Source organism: Panthera uncia, chromosome C2, assembly GCF_023721935.1.
Source record: "Panthera uncia isolate 11264 chromosome C2, Puncia_PCG_1.0, whole genome shotgun sequence".
Taxonomy (NCBI): Eukaryota; Metazoa; Chordata; class Mammalia; order Carnivora; family Felidae; genus Panthera; species Panthera uncia.
The window spans coordinates 12471871-12489807 of record NC_064810.1 but is presented as its reverse complement, the minus strand read 5'-3'; the positions used below and the strand labels follow the sequence as shown (position 1 = coordinate 12489807).

General features: G+C 51.7%; 1 protein-coding gene across 1 annotated transcript in view; it reads left to right on the top strand.

The window, feature by feature from the left end:
* HUNK (hormonally up-regulated Neu-associated kinase) overlaps positions 1 to 13970 on the top strand; it is a gene marked incomplete at its 5' end in the record, with an annotated part of 116907 nt that extends 102937 nt beyond the window's left edge. Inside the window, 3 exons of the mRNA XM_049629141.1 lie at positions 495 to 542; positions 5228 to 5408; positions 8157 to 13970. Of these exons, the coding sequence (XP_049485098.1) occupies positions 495 to 542; positions 5228 to 5408; positions 8157 to 8815 (888 nt within the window). The remainder of the gene's footprint in view (positions 1 to 494; positions 543 to 5227; positions 5409 to 8156) is intronic.
* Positions 13971 to 17937: the final 3967 nt, after the last annotated feature.

The following is a 17937-nucleotide window of genomic DNA, read 5'->3' as shown; positions in this document are numbered from 1 at the left end:
GTTCACTTTGTATCTTATTTCACACCTATGCAGCTTGTAAAAATAGTTTGAAATCAGATTAGACAATCAGTGCTGTTGGAAATGAAAAGGGTAGTTCCCTTTGGGGACTGGGAGAGGGCAAGGATGGGGGGGGAGGGGGTTCCGGGTGGGGCTGGTTGGGCTCCATATCTTAATCCGGGTGGAGCTCTCATGCACATTTTTTGCTCTTGGAGAGAATGCGTTGACTGAGCAGCTCAGTCTCCTTGAGAGCACTCCTCCGTTATATGTCTTAGACTTGAATAAAATAGATTTTCTCACCTAGAAAATCTATTCGGTGCCTGAATTAGGACATCTGCTGCCCGCTTGCATGATGGTTTAGGAGTCTCGTTTCTGGTCTCTAAACATTGAAAGGAATAATTCTCAAACCCAGAGTTGCAAGTGGTAGGGGAGAGAGAGTTTAGGGAATAAATAGCAGGTACAGCTACTCAAATTGTTGAAAATGTTGCTTTTCACAGGCCTCCCTGGACACCTGGACAAGAGACCTTGAATTCCATGCTGTGCAGGTAAGAACATGGGAGTTATGATGGGTTAGTCTGAGTTCTCTAGAGAGAACCAACAGTGTGTGTGTGTGTCTGTCTGTCTGTCTCATGCTTGGATACCCAGGGAATAGTGGATGTTTCAGCTCAAAATCCAAGGCCTTCTGGAAGCAGAATTCCTTCTCTCTCAGGACACTTCAGACTTTTTCTCTTACAGCCTTCACCTGATTGCATGAGGCCCACCCACCTTGTGGAGGGTCATCTGCTTTGCTCAAAGCCTACTAATTTAATCCCATGTGAAAAATACCTTCACAGCAACATCTAGATTGCTGTTTGACCAAAAACTGGATACTGTGGCCTGGTCAAGTTGACACTTGAAATGAACCATCACATGTGACCCTGAGGGCTGGTGGATCTCTGCTTAGGGCTCTGGATTCTACATACCTCCTTCCTTGTCCTGAATTAAAACGCAGAGTCCGATGGTGAGTGGGTTTATCAGAATCCCTTCAGATCAGACAGGTGCTTTCTTTGTTGACCATTTTTAATTGTCTTGCTGTCGCTGCACACTGGGCTGTGCATTCATGTTTTTACCTATATGAGAAGTGGGGTTTGCAACAGTCCAGAGCTTCCCAGCTCAGTGGCCTAATTTATGAACGAAGTCCTCTTTTTCTCAGCCGCATTGTGTTTTTCCCGTGGCAAAATCAGGTCTCTGTGGCTTTTCCAAAGCAACCGGCAGGCAATGCCTGGGCACCTGGGCCGCCCCAGGTATTCACGATCCACACCTGATTCTGACGTTCCAAACAGTCACATGAGGTTAGCTCGTCAGCAAGGGGACAGCAGGCTCCAGAAGAGCCCATGCTGAGCTGGACTATCATCCAAAGAAAACAGCTTCAGCTCACCTGCAGACCCCAGGCTCTTGGCTGCGGCATCACGCCATCCGTGGTCAGTTTCCACCGCGTGAGGGTGCAAGGCAGCTCTTATGCAGCCCGGGGTGGGGAGGAGGTGTGGCCGCCCCTGTCCCTGTGAAATGGCTGCGTTCGCCTTTCAGACTGTGATGCAGATGAGATGTGAGGTTCATGTTTATGCCTGAAGAGCTGACTTTCGGTTGCAGGTGGGGAAACACTTCTCTCAAGGGGCTGTGTGCTGCTGATGTGTACCCTGCTGTATCTATAGGAGCAGAGCTGGGGAGGAAGGGGGAGGGCTCTCGCTCTTTGGAACGCAGGAGGCTGGAGTCACAGGGACGAGCCCAAAGGGACCGGCTCTGGAGCTCAGATGTCAGAGGCCAAGAACCTACTTTTCTCCAGAAAGCCCCATGCAGCATACTCCCTGGCTTCTTCCTCTCTTCTACCAAACAGTTGTGACACTGTAAGAGTCTTGAGTAGACAAACCTTTGTGAGGCCACATTTTTTTTGTTGTTTTAATGTTTATTTTTGAGAGAGAGACAGAGACAGAGACAGCACAAGTAGGGGAGGGGCAGAGAGAGAGGGAGACCCAGAATCTGAAGCAGGCTCCAGGCTCTGAGCTGTCAGCACAGAGCCCGATGCCAGGCTCGAACTCACAAACCGCGAGATCATGGCCTGAGCCGAAGTCGGATGCTTAACCTGAGCCACCTGGGTGCCCTGAGGCCACATTTTCAAAGTGTCCGGTTTAGTAAATGTCCGTGCACATGTGCAGTGGGTAGAAAGTGGTTTAAAGAAAACCGGAAGCTGTTTTGTGTGGGGCTGGCTTCTGGGGCCTCATGTGGCCCCCTCTCCGATCTGCCTTGGGGAGTTTGGGAGGCGGGGTGGGTGTGGGGAGCACATGAGACTCAGAAGAAAGCCAAAGAGACCGTGCAGGCAGCCGGATTGCTGGGAGGGGAGCACGGGAGTGGGTGTAGGCACATCGAAGGGGAAATATAATGAGTCCCTCTGAAGATCTGTTTCTGTTACATAAGGTGCTTTAGCATCCTGCTCCCTGGAAGATCTCTTGTGGAGAAAATAGGGTATGCAAATGAAAAGGTATAATGGGATGATGGGTTGCATTTGGTCACCCGTGCCTGGAGGGCGCTGAGATTGGCTGGTTGTACAAACACATGTCTTGTGTGGGCTGGTGACCCATCCACACGACTGATCCAGCCGTGTGTCCCCGGCAGGGGTCTCTTGGGTGGTGGATTCTTGGCATGCCCGTAAGAAACTGGTAACTATGAAATCACCCATTCTTTGGGCTGGACAAGGGTGTTCTGGGAGCTTTTGGAGAAAACACCCGGGTGCAGGATCCTGGGATGAAGTTCAACAGGGTGGCTCCAGCAGGGTTCCTGAGGTCATTTCCCCATCCCTCTGCCCCCATAGCAGGCTTGCTGTTTGGTGCTATCCCTTTGTCAGTTCCCAGAGAGGTTTTTTAGAGCCAACCTTGGGCTCTTTCTACAGGGAATTCATGTCCTGTACACCTCTCAGTGCTGATGAACTCTAGCTGGGTGGTGATGCTGGCCCCCCAGAAACTTTGCATCTTGATCCTTCGGCTTTGGAGAACCCAAAGAGAGTGGGGGAGGGGCCAAGATGAAGCCATGAAGCCAAAGGCAGAGCAGCTTCCTCTAAAGTGTAGGGATCACGGAGCACCCCGAAGGAAGCTGTACTCGTCATTCTTTTTTCTTTTTTAAATGTTTATTTGAGAGAGGAAGAGAGCAAGAGACGGAATGTGAGTGGGGAAGGGGTAGAGGGCAGGGGGGACACAGAATCGGAAGCAGGCTCCAGGCTCTGAGCTGTCAGCACAGGGACCAACACGGGGCTTGAACTCACGAACCACGAGATCACGGCCTGAGCCGAAGTCAGACGCTCAGAGCCCCTGTACTCACTATTCTAGAAAACAATCCTGAAAAGGGCGGGGGGGGGGGGGGGGATCTGCAATTTTGTCTTTTCTTCCAAACACTGTTTTACGTGGTTTCGTAGAAGTGCATTCAGTTTCTTTTTTACCATTTAAAGTGTAAACAGGTGGAACTGGTGATTTTCCTCATTAGAACAGAGACAGGAAGAATAGCACAAGAGGAAGAGATTTTGCCAGACTTTTCAGGACAAGCCTGTCACGTCCCTTCGATGCTTGGGGCACAACGGGGGTGTGACAGCTCGTTCCCCTTTGCCTTAGAGAAGGGGGCTGTTGGGGGGTCACAGAAACCAGGAGAGGGATGCGGCCTTGACCCAGATGGTCTGGAGCAGGTGGCCCCCTTTCCCGTTCGTAGCATTCTGCCTAATGACCTGGGGCTCAAGCCTCCTCCCGAGAATCCCGGATGCCCACCTGGAACCCTGGGACTACAGCCTGGTCCCTGTCCCTCACCGGCCCGTGTGTCTGCCTTTCTCTCTGCCCCGGACTCGTCCTGCCCCAGGCTTCCAGAGGGTGTGAGTTTTCACTCGGCTCCCAGATGAATTATTCAACCCGCTTCTGGCTGTTTGCTGGTCCGTGATGGGGTGACAGCTGTGCTTTGTCCCAGGTCATGCTCTCAGTGCAGCACCTGGCACTCGACGTCCCGTAAAAGGCTCTTCGGATGCTGGGGAGGGAGTTTGCGAAGCTTCACCCCTCCTCTCTTCCCTCCTCAGCCCTCCACTGGGGATGGCCACGGCAGCCCAGGCTTGGGGCCCTAAGGCACTGGGGCCCTCACGGTGACCCTCAGGGTTGGCGTGGCACCCCCACTTCCCATTCCTCCCCTGCCGTTTTCTCTCACCCGCCGATTGGGCATCAGGAACCCCCATCTGGACAGGCTTTGAAAATCCCCATTGGAAGGGGCTGTGTGAGCCCAAGGAGAAGCTTCCTGGAGAAGCTTTTCAACAACATCAATGAGGAGCTGATGAGCTCTCTTGAATTGTAAATATTCTTCACGTTTAAGGCAAAAACCGTGAATCTGGTGGTGAGGTCAGGGATGCGGTTGAATCTGTTGAACAGTAAACATCAAAGTCTTTACGGCTGGAGAAGAAACTTCTGAGTGGTATCGCCCTTCCCAGAAGCTGGAACGCAATTTTAATTCAGTTTGGTTTCTACTGGCTTTTTTTTTTTTTTTTTTTTTTTTTTTTTTACATTTCAATAACTATTAAGTCTTCTCTATGTGCTTGGCTTTATGCCAGAGGCTGTGGGGTTGAAGATACATAAAATAGTAAAATTCACTCCAGTCAGAGGGACACAAGTGACACATAGTGACGCAAGCAAGGGCTTGCATGACCGAGGGCGGAAAAGGGTCAGAAACTCACCCAGGATGGCACAGGGCTCCTGGGGTTGCCGTCCACCTCCTTGGCCTGACTGAACACACAAGAGTAAACATTAAGATAGAAATGGTTATGTTTCATTTGCGAAGTTACCTTTGCAAAACCACTGCTGTGAGCAAAATCCTAGAGCCCTATTCTGAGTAAGACCACAGACTTCCAGAAATCCTCATGTGTTTTGCTTCAGTTCCTTCATCTTGTTCTAGAACAATTGACCTCCTAGGGATGAACTTGCCCTTGCTGGAACACCTTGAAATAGGGCCATGCAGGGAGCTGGGGATGACAGAAGCCTGCTTGTGGCCCAGGGAGAGGGAGGTGGGTTCCCTGGGGCATCTGCTGGGCCTCTGCTCCTCCCTTGTTCAACGTGCAGCTGAGAACGGAGTTTTGAGAGGCTGGGGTTTCTCAAATCCACTTGGATAACTCTTCAAAGGGGAGTCACATTGTATATGTCTGTGTGTCTGAGTACATGTGTTTACTTCTGACTTGAAGGATGAAAAACCCAAAGAACAAGAAAAGAGAGGGGATTTTCTTCATCGGCCGTTTTCCAAGAAGCTGGACAGGAACCTCCCGTCCCACAAACAGCCCTCGGCCTCGCTCATCACGCACATTCAGAACACCAAAGCCCTGCTGAAGGACCGGAAGGCCCCCAAGTCCGGCTTCCCCGACAAAGGTGGGTCAGCTCCAGGTACAGTCTAGACCACTCGTGTTAAGCTGCACGGCCATGCGTACCCCTCCCGGGTGGCTGTGCGGACCCCCTGGGACATACACGATTCCTGTGCCCTGGGAAAGCAGTGAACACACCCAAGGCAACCCAAGAACACTGGAGGTCCAGATGGGGTGGTATTGGCCACCCGTGCAGGCAGGGTTTGAGAAAGCAGAGGTGGGGTGCATTGCATTGTGGGAGCAGAGATCAGGGTATAAGGTATTTCAGGAGTAGGGATTGGGGTGCACAGTGTTATGGAACGAGGGACAGGTGTTCATTGTTGCAGGGACAGAAATTGGGGATTGGCGGCATGGTGTGGCGAGAGCCTGCCCAGAATAGCGAACACCTAGAGACACTGAGGCATGGTTGATGGAGTCTGGGCTCTGGGGTGGGGCTGGGGGTGCTGAGAGCCAGCTCTGTGGCTTATTGTGGGTTAAGCTCCTTACCCTTAGAGGACCAAAATTGGTTCCCTTACTGGCAAAAGGAAGCCCACCCGTTGGAGCTACTGGGTGGATTAAATGAGATACATAGGTTGGCTTGTCCGCCTCTTTCAGAGTGTGGGACATCAGGTAACTGATAAATGCGAGGCTCCCTCCTCCGGGACAGCACTGAGGGACGTGGGGGAAGCAGGAAAGTGTTGGGGAGGTTCCAACAGCACCGAGGACTAGAGGTGTTACCCTAAGAGAGACCTGGTTCTCAGCCAGAGAGGAAAATTCCATTTGATTCCGTTTCCTTCCTGAGGTTTCAGAAAGGCAGCGGGTCTCACAGGATGACTCTGCTTGTCCCTCCTGAGTGATTCTCCTTTCTGGCTTTGTAACCAGCAGCAAATTCAGGCCCTTGACGGAGACATCCCATGGATGTCCCCAACAAAGTCTAGGTCAGTGCTGATGCGTTGGATAACTTTGCCACCCCAGAGCTGGATTCCATTCCTGGCAGTTTCCTGGGCCAAGTATCATTTGTTTCTTCGAGTTTTTCCTTCTGAGAGCATGTTAGCTTAGAAGCGTGGACACCCTATGTAATTGCTAAGACCGAGCTCTCGCCATGGGGCAAGCACTGTGTCAAGCTCTCAGCTCACCCCAGTGAGGTTATTCTCACCTCCGTTACTAAAGCAGAGGAAATAGGCAGAACTGGCCGAAGTCAGAGAGCTCGTAAGTGGCAGAGTCCAGATTTCCAACCCGGCCGCCTGGCTCTAGAGCTTTCTCTCCTGACTGGTGCAGGCCCCTGCGTCCTGATAGGGATGGAAGGCGAGGAGCCAGCCGGTGCGCTCACAGGGTGGGGCTGGTGACCAGGTCCTTCCTGCCCAGGGTGATAGAGTGTGCCGGTCAGGGCCCTGGGGGGCTGACTCTAGATGGAGATTAGCAGGGCGAATGTGGGAGGCTTCCTCTCAGGATCTACATCACCCGGAGAAGGGAAGGACACAGGACTGGGCAGAGGGGGACCCTGGGCCACAAATTTGGAGGACACGGCCATCGCAGGAAGGGGAGGGGACGAGATGCTGCAGTGCCCGGCTGTCACACCGGATTCGTCAGCCGCCGATGAAATTTTGCTTCTCTCTGCTGGTGACTCTCAGGCACCTGTGGTGGCCTGAGGAGGCGATTTATTTTGGGATCTGTGTATTTATTTATATGAGGCCACGAGGATGCCCTATGCCCTCGGCTGCTCCTGAATCACTCTGCTTCTTCCTGTAGCTGAGCCTCGATGGGGGCCTAGAACACGCGATGGTAGAAAAGCCAAGCTAAGAGCTCGTTCTGCAGAAACTTGGCTCTATTTCCCTCAGCTTCAGATCTGTGGGGTTTCCCCTCTCTTTTCTGGCACAGTCCACAACCCTGGATTCCGGTCTGTGCCAATTTGAGATGGAAGCCAGGGGGATTGGCTCATCGCCCTCAAGATATAGATGAGGACTGTTTCACCCCTTCAGAACCGGATGAGGCCCCGGTAAGATCAGGAGTCAGGAGGGAACCTTATAAAGGAAGTCGCTTCGGACACTTACTACATACGGGTGAGCCAGGAGGACATTCAGCTGAGGGACACGAGCCAGTCACAGAGGACAGATGCCGTAGACTCCGCTTATATGGAGCACCCAGCGACGTCAGATGCATCAACAGAAAGTCCAATGGAGGTTGCCAGGGGCTGGGAATGGGTGTTACTGCCAAGTGGGTACGGAGTTTTTAGATTCCCAACACGAAGAGTTTTGTTTCACGGCAGTGTGAACGTACTTAACACTACTGAGCCATCCGCTTAAAAATGGTTAAGATGAGAAATTTATGTTACGTATTTTTTTTTTAACCACAATTTAAAAAAAAAAAAAAAAAAGGAAGCACAAGGGAAACCCTCCTTCCAGTGTTGGCTATCTGAGGACCAAGTTCACGGGTCCTGGGCTGGGTGTGCTCCTAGCAGTTTGGTGGCATTCTTCTGAGTCGGGTACCTTTTTGATTCAAAGACTCGTTGGCAGGGTCCCGCATGTTAGGCAGCCAGGAGGAGGGCAGATGTTAAGGTGGTGCCGTGGGCACGTCAGAACTCGGGAGGCCTCCTGTCTCCGGCCTTCTGTCCCCTCCATTCTAGAAAGAGCAGCTGGTCCCCTGTGGGGAGCGCTGGACGCGGGGGCCCTTTGCTTCTTGCTTCCTTCTGGCCTCCCCAGGAACGGTCTGTCTCGGTGAAGCAGGAGGGCCCTTCTCACCGCCGTCCTCATGGTCTCCTCTGCTTTCTCACGTGCAGATTCCTTCGGCCGCCGCAATATCTTCCGCAAGACCTCAGACTCCAATTGTGTGACTTCTTCTTCCATGGAGTTCATCCCCGTCCCCCCCCCCCCGGCCCCCCGGATCGTCAAGAGACCGGAGCCCCCTCCGCAGGGCCCTGGGGGCCCTGGCATCCCCCCCAAGGAAGACCCCCCGGTGCTGGATATGGTGCGCTCCTTCGAGTCCGTGGACCGCGAGGACCACTCTGAACCACTGTCCCCGTCTCATCACTATCGGATTCTAAGCTCACCTGGGGGCTTGGCCCGCGGGAATCCCGGTGAGCGGACGCTCTCCCCGGCCCTGCTGCCCGGAAGCCTGTCCCCTCTGCAGACTCCTTTGCATCCCACTCTGGTCTCCTTTGCTCACGAAGAGAAGAGCAGCCCCCCGAAGGAGGAGGGCGTGTGCTCCCCACCTCCGGCTCCCAGTAACGGTGCCACGCAGCCGCTGGGGAGCCCGAATTGCGTAAAGAGCCGCGGCAGGTTCCCCATGATGGGCATCGGACAGATGTTGAGGAAGCGACAGCAGAGCCTGCAGACCCCCGCAGACCGGCCCCTGGAGGCCAGCATGCCCCCCCTGCAGCCCATGGCCCCCGTGAGCCTCTCCTTCGACATGCCTGATGGGGTCAAAGGCCAGTGCTAACCCGGGCCAGTGGCGGGATTCTGGGTGTTTCTAAGGACAGCGGTGGAACAGAGCTCCTCACATCTGTCAGGGTGTGAAGATTGAAAGGCCTCATGGGAGCCTCCTTCAGGGTCTCACCGCCCCCTGCCACGGAATGTCCCCACTGTGAACCGCTAAAACCCACAGACCCAAAGCCTGCACTCCCCAGGCTCGCGTAGGGACCCTGGAGTCGCTGGGATTTACGAGGAGGGGTGGTTACAGGTGCGGTTTCAACCAGTTGTGTCCTCCTTCTGCCCACCCACCCACGACCCTCTGCCCACCTCCCACTGCTGGGCTGCTGGGTGAAAACCCCACACCGGCCACTGGGCTCTCGGATCACAGACTGTTATGAGATCTTTCCTCACTTTGTGATCTTCTCAGCAGTCAGCCAGTCACCCGGGGACTGAAGGCGGCATCGTAGAGTGACTCGTCCAGGCCACTGCTCCCCTTCCTCTCGCAGACCGTGGTCGCTGGTGAGCCCGCTGCCTGAGGAAGACAGGAAGCAGCACCACCCCCTCTGAGTGGAAGGGGGCATCGGGGCAAAGACCGATCCAAACGGTGGGGACCCTGGTGAAAGGAAGGGCCCAAAGGGACACGCCTTTGCCATCTTTTTTGGTTGACCTTGCTAATGGTTCAATGATCTTTTCCCAAGATGGTGTTTCTTTATGTGATGTCAAATTGAAGTAACATAATTAAAAAAACAACCCGGCTGGAGAGACCATGAGAAGCGATTCTACCAAATTCACGTTTTCACGCAAGGATAAGCGTGGAGGGCACAAAAGCTCTCCCACGTGATGTTTTCAGTGGCCGGTGGCCTCCCGTGGCCTGCAGGAGGGCTTGATCGCAGCTGGCCCCGTGTCCCTCCCGTTGTGTCAACATGACCTGATCCTTCTGGAAGGCATAGGACATGGCCACGGCTGGTTATTTAGGAAGAGAAAAGGTTGAGGTTGAATTTGGATGCGTTTGGAAGGCACCGTTACCTCTGTGCAGTGCAGCTTTCAAGCTGCCAAGATAACAAGGGTGGCTTAGAGCTGAGTTCATTTGCTGTGAGCTGTGAGAGGGCTTGCCTGGCGGGGATCGTGTTCAAAAACGCAGCACCGTATCCTCTTGGAGGAAAGCAGCGTTCCTCAAACACGCTTAGAGTCCACGCTGTTTTCACGCCTTTCGTCAAGGATCGAACCAAAGATGCGTCTCCGGTTCTGTGTCCACGCCATCCCCGTGTGCGCATTTTGTGGACCTCAGTGTTGTCTGACCGTGTCTAGCAGGAGCTTGCTGGGGTCCGTCTCCTCTCAGGGCCCCGGGCCCTGGCACTTGGTGGCGACCACCGGTCATGAGCAAAATTGGAGAAAGAGGAGGAATTGGCACAGGCCGGATAGCGGTTAGCTCGGGAGACAGGTGACACAGTGGCTTGGGGTCTTCGGCTGTTGACTGGCGCAGGCGTGAGCAGACCCACAGCTGTGGTCACCCCGGGGCTTGCCCGCTGGTTCGGAAACGGGCCTCGGCCCTTGAGAACAACAACGCCTGCCTTTGTTTCCCCTGGCAACCAGCCCGTGCCAGAGAGCCCTGAGGTGCTTCCTCAGCTTTTCTCCTTTAGCAGCGGTGACCTCCTCCTGCCCCACACGTTTCTGGCTGAGCAAGGAAAAGCGTGGCTATTTGGCTGACTCTAGAAGCCACTGAGATGCCCGGGCTCGGCTGACTTTGCAAGACCTGGAGCTGCTGTGTCCCACCTCGATGGGATCATCCTGGCGCTGGGGCTTGCTAGGAGGGAGCCAGGCTCCTGGCTGTGGTGTCGTTCTTCTGTGTGGCTCCAGACCGGGTTCCAGAACTTTCCATTGGAAGTGGCACTTGTTAAGCAGAGAGAAGAAAAGCATCTGAAAGCGGCCTCTCTCCACTTGACACGAAGCGTGTCTGGTTTCCGACCAGCGAAGGAACCCTTTTCGAACGTGGTTGCTGGCTTCAAGTGTCGTGCTCTGCCGATTCGCCGACTCGCGGGCTGTGTCCCTGTGCCTTGTGAACTTCTCTCCCCTTATGTCTCTTCCTTGTATTGTACTTTCCTTGAGAACACGAGTGTTTTTTCCGTGTCGCTGTCAATTAAGCTCATTGGGACATGCTTTCTGTCCCTCGATTCAGGAACAGCCGCAGACCGTCGTACGACTCACGGACCGTGTCACCACTGGTAGCTTGAACTGTGAACTCAGGTTTATTCCAGACCCAGTGAGAGGTGAGAGTGAGGCAGGGGGGAGGGGTCAACTGTATTTTTTTGTATGTGAGCACCTGACAAATCTATGAAACCGAATGAAAGAGGAGATGTTAAATTCTTTATTATTTTATTATATTTATATGGGAAACTGGACCTTTGGTAAGTACAAAGTATGTTGTCTGTTTGACCCATGACTGTCTCTCATTAGTGTGTGCCCATGACCTCAGTCAGCCTGTAGTCACTGACGGAAATGACTGAACTGTCACCGTGTGAAGTCCAGGAGGAAAAGTCCACTTTATTGTATGATTTGGTCGTAAGTAAGGACTGTATCTATGTCACCATTAAGTATATGTACTTTTATAATGACTGTGAAATACACTATTCCCTCACCATGACTGCTTCATTCACTTGCATTTGACACATCTCCAAACACTGAGTATGTTGCAATCGCTGAGCTGTCTTCTACGTAAAGTCCTTGGCCTTGCAACTGACAGGATACGGTGGGAATCGCGCTGTGGGGTGTCTGAGGGCATCTTCTGCCCCCACATCACTGCTTCATTTCAGCTGCAGCACGTGTGATCTAAGAAGTCTCCTTCGACCGGCACACAGCGAATGGCGGTGCAAGAGAATTCAGCATTTTTCTTTTCTTTTTTAGCAGGTTCAGGGTCTCTCTTGGAGATTCTGAAAATGGCACATGAAAAGTGACATCTGTGAGCATTATCTCTAGCTTTTGTCCTTGCCTTAGGGATTGGTGAGGGACGGGAAAGAAGGGTGATGAGGTAGAGCAGGAGGGTTGGATTGTCCTAGCTCTGACTTTATTCATTACCGTTCGCAAAAGGTTTTCATACATAACCACCTTGCTGGAACCCTGGGGTCCCCCTGGGCGGTGTGGCTCAGAGGGTGGCATGGAGGAAGTGGAGTTTCTCTTAAGTTTGATGGGGTTGGGAAGCAACAATGAGTATCTAGTTGTGGTGATGCTATTTTCTTTTAGGGGGCAGAACATTTTAGAACAGAAAGAGACCTGAGATTAGGTGCTTCAACCCCAACTTTTTTTTTTTAATTAAAAAAAATTTTTTTAACGTCTATTTGTTTTTGAGAGAGAGAGCGAGAGCAGGGGAGAGGCCGAGAGAGAGGGAGACACAGAATCCAAAGCAGGCTCCAGGCTCTGAGCTGTCAGCACAGAGCCCAACATGAGGCTCGAACCCACGAACCACGAGATCATGACCTGAGCTGAATTCAGACGCTTAACTGATTGAGCCACCCAGGCGCCCCCCCAGGTCTAGGCATTTTTAAGTCATTATCAGAATTGTACAGCTCCTTAAGATTCTGTGTCTCCCGCTCTTTTCCACCATCCACCACCGACTCTCGAAGACAGAGAAAGACTTTTTCTTTCTTAGCAGATCTTCCAAATAAGCAGCAACCCCTGGATACTTTGTTATCTGCTTTGCTGTTAAAAGGCTGTTGGGTTTTACTAGATTCAATCAACAAAACATTTTTTAAATAGCCATGTCGTGAAATGAAACAAATTCAGAAAGAGTACAAGACTGATATTTTTAAGGGGGGTCCGGAAGCCTCTTAGTTATTGTATTTGTTTTCTTTGTAGGACCCTCTATGTGCTACAGGCGCGGTACGAATAATTCAGAGCAGTACTGGGAACTGGTTCAATGTAATGTCATCACTTTTCAATGAAAGGAGCGTATTTCCTGAGTAGTAAATGAGTGTATTATTTGTGGCAGCTTTTTCGTCGAGGGAGCTTTTCAGACATCTGGTTCCAAAGACAAATGGGATACACATTTGAACTTCTTTTCTGTGGGCCTGTTTTCGCGACACACGGTTATCTCCGAGATCTGACGTTTGTGGCACCAAGGGACTGGGGTGGGGGAAGCGTGGGGAGCGTTTCAGCCTTGGCAGTCCCCTTCCACGGGTAGATCTACGTCGGAGCTGACGTGTGGATAAGGAGGCTTTTTGGGGAACCAGCTCTGTCATTGTAGAGTAGCTTGATGTGGAGCAAACCCAGGGGTCAGCTGAAGCTTAGTGACGTGAAACTGAACCATGGCACGGGGCAGAGAGGGCGGCATCAGGAGGCTGCGTTATTCACAGGTGGACGAAAAAGATAGGTCTGAGCTGTTTACACAACATACGCCCTGCTCAGACGACCCATTAGCTATTTTGCAAGGAAAGTCCTTGGCCGGCATTATAAACCCTCGGGAATAACACAAATATATCTGTTCAGGCCTCGTGACGAGAGCCAGCTGAAAAGGGTGCGAGCCTGTGACGGGAACGAGGCTTCTCGTCCAAAGTTAGGCGGTGAACTCGTGGCAGGTCTGAGAGGAGAATGCCTTCCGTGACCCCTTCACCCGTGTTCACGTCTTCTCTGGCAACCCAGCCTGTGGGACAGGTGAGGCTTTGCTGTGATAACGACGTAAACCCCCAATGTCTGTGACTTGCCCAATGAAGGGTTAGTTCCCACACACGCTTTGATGCCATTTGGCTGAGTCCCACAGCAGCCGTCTCCATGTGGTGACTCGGGGGTCCAGGCTGCTTCCTACCTATGGCTCCATCCACTCACCATGATTCCCTGGCTGCGAGCTAGAGGGTTCTCTGCTGCCCTCGAGTGTGCTGTGAGGGCTGAAACTAGTCCTATGGCCCTCCTAGGAGCCAGAGGCTGAGAAATGTGGGGGCGCATGTGGACATTTGGGGTACAGCTACTGTTTCTGCCACAGGGAAGGTAAAGATGCTTACCACTTAAAGGCCCTCTAAGACTGGACTGGTCTTTCCCATAGTTACACGTATAACGCTTCTTCGTGTTGTATGGATTATTTGTTTTAATTAAAGGGATAAGCCTTGTTAATTATTAACGTTTCATTTAATTTAAGGGAGGGGGTGTTATGGGCTGAATTGTATCTCCCCCAAATTCATATATTAAAGCCTTAACTCCCAAGTACCTCAGTATGTGGTTGTCTTTGGAGACGGAGCCTTTAAGGAGGTAAGTTAAAATAAGGCCACTGTTAGGGTAAGACCTCATCCAATCTGACTGGTGTTCTTATAATAAGGGGGCGCCTGGGTGGCTCAATCGGTTGAGCGTCTGACTTCAGCTCAGGTCATGATCTCACAGTTTGTGAGTTTGAGCCCCGTGTTGGGCTCTGTGCTGACAGCTCGGAGCCTGGAGCCTGCTTCGGATTCTGTGTCTCCCTCTCTCTCTGCCCCTCCCTGGCTCACACACTCTTTCTCTCTTTCAAAAATAAATAAACATTAACAAAAGAAGAAGGAGGAGGAGGAGGAGAAAGAAGGAGAACGAAGGAGAAGGAGAAATGTGGACACAGAGAGGAATACCAGACAGAGGAAAGACCATGTGAGACACAAAGAGAAGGCGGCCGTCTGCAAGCTAAGGAGAGAGGCCTCGGGACAAACCAAACCTCCCAACACCTTCATCCTGGGCATCCAGCCTCTAGCACTAAAGAGAAACCAATTTCTTTCTGTTGTTGAGGCTGTGGCACTTTGTCACGGCAGCCGTAGAAGACTAATGCGGCAGGGAAGACACTTAGAAACACTTATATAGGCCACAAATCACATGTTCCATCCCACTGACCATTTTCTGACAACTAAACTACTCTCAGGAGGTCCTTTTCTTTTTTGCGGTGAAATTCCACCTTCCCAAATGTCCCCGGTGCTCTAGGCCCTGGTGCCATTTATTTTCAAGCATATTTCTTCCTTTAATCCAGAGATCCACAGACTTTTTCTGTAAAGGGCCAGGTAGTAAATATATTTTGTATTTAGTGGATGATCATGCAGCCTGTTGTGTATTCTTCTTCTTGTTTTCAGTTTGTGTTTGTTTTTATAACTCTTTAAACAATGTGAAAATAATTCTTACCTGGTGGGCACATAAAAACAGGCCACAGCAGACTTTGACCCTTCAGCTTCCTGCTGTCCCCTTCTCCAGAACCCGGGAACGTGGTCGTGTTGTCTCTTGCCCGTAAGTTTAGGTAGTTTGCTTGGTCCGCACACCCAGAGTCATACACTACAGGTGTTCGTTTTAGGAACTCACCACCCGCAAGAAAGAGAAGAGCTTTTTTTGTGGTATCTGGGCCAGTAGGTGCTTGGAAGGAGGCGTCATTCATAGTAATGAACCGGAGAAGGGTGTCGGGAAGGGACTGGACCTAAGGGGATTGGGAGGTGAGGCGAGAACCTGGCCTTCCTCTTTGCTGCCCCTTCCTGTATTGCTTTCAGTGGGTTTCCAAGGCTGGTTGCCATCCGCAGACGTGGCGATGCTTCAGGAGAGCTGTCCTGGTCAGGAATCTGCCACTGCCACTTAGTCCTCACCCTCAGATTCATCCCTGCCTTCATCTGCGCAGAACGGGGCATCGCTCTGGTACACAAATCATTTTCCATTCAAGCCGCGTTCCTTTTCTCTTTGTGAATGGCCTCTCGAAAATGGGTTCTTATTGCTTATAAAGAAAGAGCTTCCCGAAAGTCAGAGGGAACAAGTCTAAATCTAGAAGAGACGTGAAGCTGAATGATGCCTCATAGGGGAATCATCACCATTACTCACACCTGAATGATGCGGTGTCACCACAGGTTGGACAAGTGTCCCCTGTACTAAGAGACGAATCGTGTCATCTGAATCAGCGCCAAAGAGCCCGTTCAGAGTCCTTCCCACTTACGACCGCTTCGATTACATGAGCCATTCCCACTTTCGGAACATTCAGGCCCAAGCCGCAGAATCGCAGGGACCTTGGGGGTCACCCAGCCCTAGGCTCAGTCCTCTGGAATTTGGGGCAGTCCTCTAAAGGCACCAGGAAATGTGGGTTGTTAGAATAAGCACAAAGCAATTCCTTGGAGCAGAGTGTTTGTAACTTCCTGCTAATTTTTTTTTTCTTACTTAGGACTAATGTGTCATGTATTCAGATACAAAGTCAGTGTGAGTCTTGTGACTCCAACCCTCATTGGCCTCTAGTGGATGGATGAATGGGTGGTGGATGGATGGATGGATGGATGGATGGATAGTAAATAGATGGGTGGGTGAATGGTGGATAGTGGATGGATGGGTGGGTGGTGAACACATAGACTGTGGATGGTAGATGGAGAGCTGGTGGATAGGTGGGTGGTTGGATGGATGGATGGGTGGGTGGATGGAATGAGGAATGAATAGGATTGAAAATAAATGTTGAGAGGATTTAAATGATTTACATTAGTGAATGGTTGAAGGGCACTTAAGGGAGAGGGAAATACTCCCCTAATTCAGGGTACTAGCCCTCAAAATACTTAATAAACATAACAATGATGGGCCCGGAAAATAAAGAGGGCACTAACTTTGAGTACCAATGTCCTTCACAGAGGGCAGCCAGAGAAATGCCCCCTCCTACTGTAAGTCCATTTGCCACCTGGAAACAAGTAATCCTAGACCTTGGCTGTGTGGCAAAGCCTTTGTCCTCATCTGCCGAATGCCCGTACGTTCACTTGACGGTTTAACTTTGGTGACCTTATAGAGATTTGGCAAGAAGATGAGGAAACTGTAAGAGAGGCTGGGACAGCTCCCTGCCGTCCCTCCTCCACTCACACAGTGTTTACTGGCCTGTGCACTGAGGCCCAGATTCTTCCTAATGCTGACCCTGAAATACCGATAACCTCATTCTCCCATCTCGTCACCCCAAGTTTCCGGCTCTATTGCGCACAAAGCATCTAAAAACCGCAAACAGATAATGCGCTTTTACGAGGCTGGTGTGTGGCTGACGGAGACGGCATTCTCTGTCTCACTCCAGCTGACCTTCTTCCACCCACGTGGGCCGCGTTGTGTTCTCCCAAAGTTCATCTGTTGAAGCCTAGCCCCCAGTATGGCAGGATACGAGTGTGTTTGGAGACGGGGGTCTTTGAAAAGGTGATTAAGTTAAAAACGAGCAGCTGTTAGGGTGGGCCCGCATCCAGTTGGACGGTATCCTTCTAAGAAGGGGAGATTCGATTACACAGACACCAGGGGTGCGAGAACACAGAGGAAAGACTGTGTGAGGACAGCGAGAAGGCTGCCACCTGCAAGCCCAAGAGAGAGTCCTCCGATCTGCCGGCACTTTGATCGTGGACGCCCAGCCTCCAGAGCTGTGAGAAAATAAATTGCTGTTGTGTATGGTTTCAAGTCTGCGGTATTTTGTTATGGAAGCCCTAGCAAACCAACACACCCACAAATCGCAGGTGTGGAAATAAGGGAGACCATCCAACGAGAACAAACAGAGGCTATTTATCAGAGCTTTGCTGTAGCGAAGGGGACAGAACCGTCACTTGTGTCTGACAGAGACTCCGCGGCAGGCGGGGGAGTGGGAAAGCTTCACAGTGGGATAAAGGGAAGGTTTCAGGCGTGCCCTGATTGGTTGTCATGGGGAAGCCGGAAGCAGGCCAACTCCGAGGGGGGCGTCCCTTGTGATTGCTTAGGGGAGGACATCTGGCTTTTTCTGGTTGGCTCTGAGGTGGAAGCAGGGGCAGTCACTGACCAAGGCCTAATTGGGCTGACTGTTGCGGAGGGGTTGGGCTTCATAGGCTGGTTACTGCGGCGGTCGCGGGTCAGGGTTCTGTCGTATTTGATCTGGCCATCGTCCATCTGTGCACTCTGTGTGTCACAGGGTGGTAGGATGTCTTCTCATCCCATTTATCGGGCTGCGTTAGTTTCTTGGGACTGCTGTAAGAGATCACAAACTTGGTGACTTCGAACAGCGGAAATTAATTCCCTCACGGTTCTGGAGAAGGGAAGTTTGGAATCGAGGTGGAGCAGGGCCAGAGTCTCTCTCTGAAGGTTCTGAGGGAGGATCCTTCGTTGCCTCTTCCAGCTTCTGGTGGTTCTAGGCAAACCTTGGCGTTCTTTGACTCCAGGGTCTAATTTTTCAATGTTTGCTCCATCTTTACGTGGCGTTCCACATGA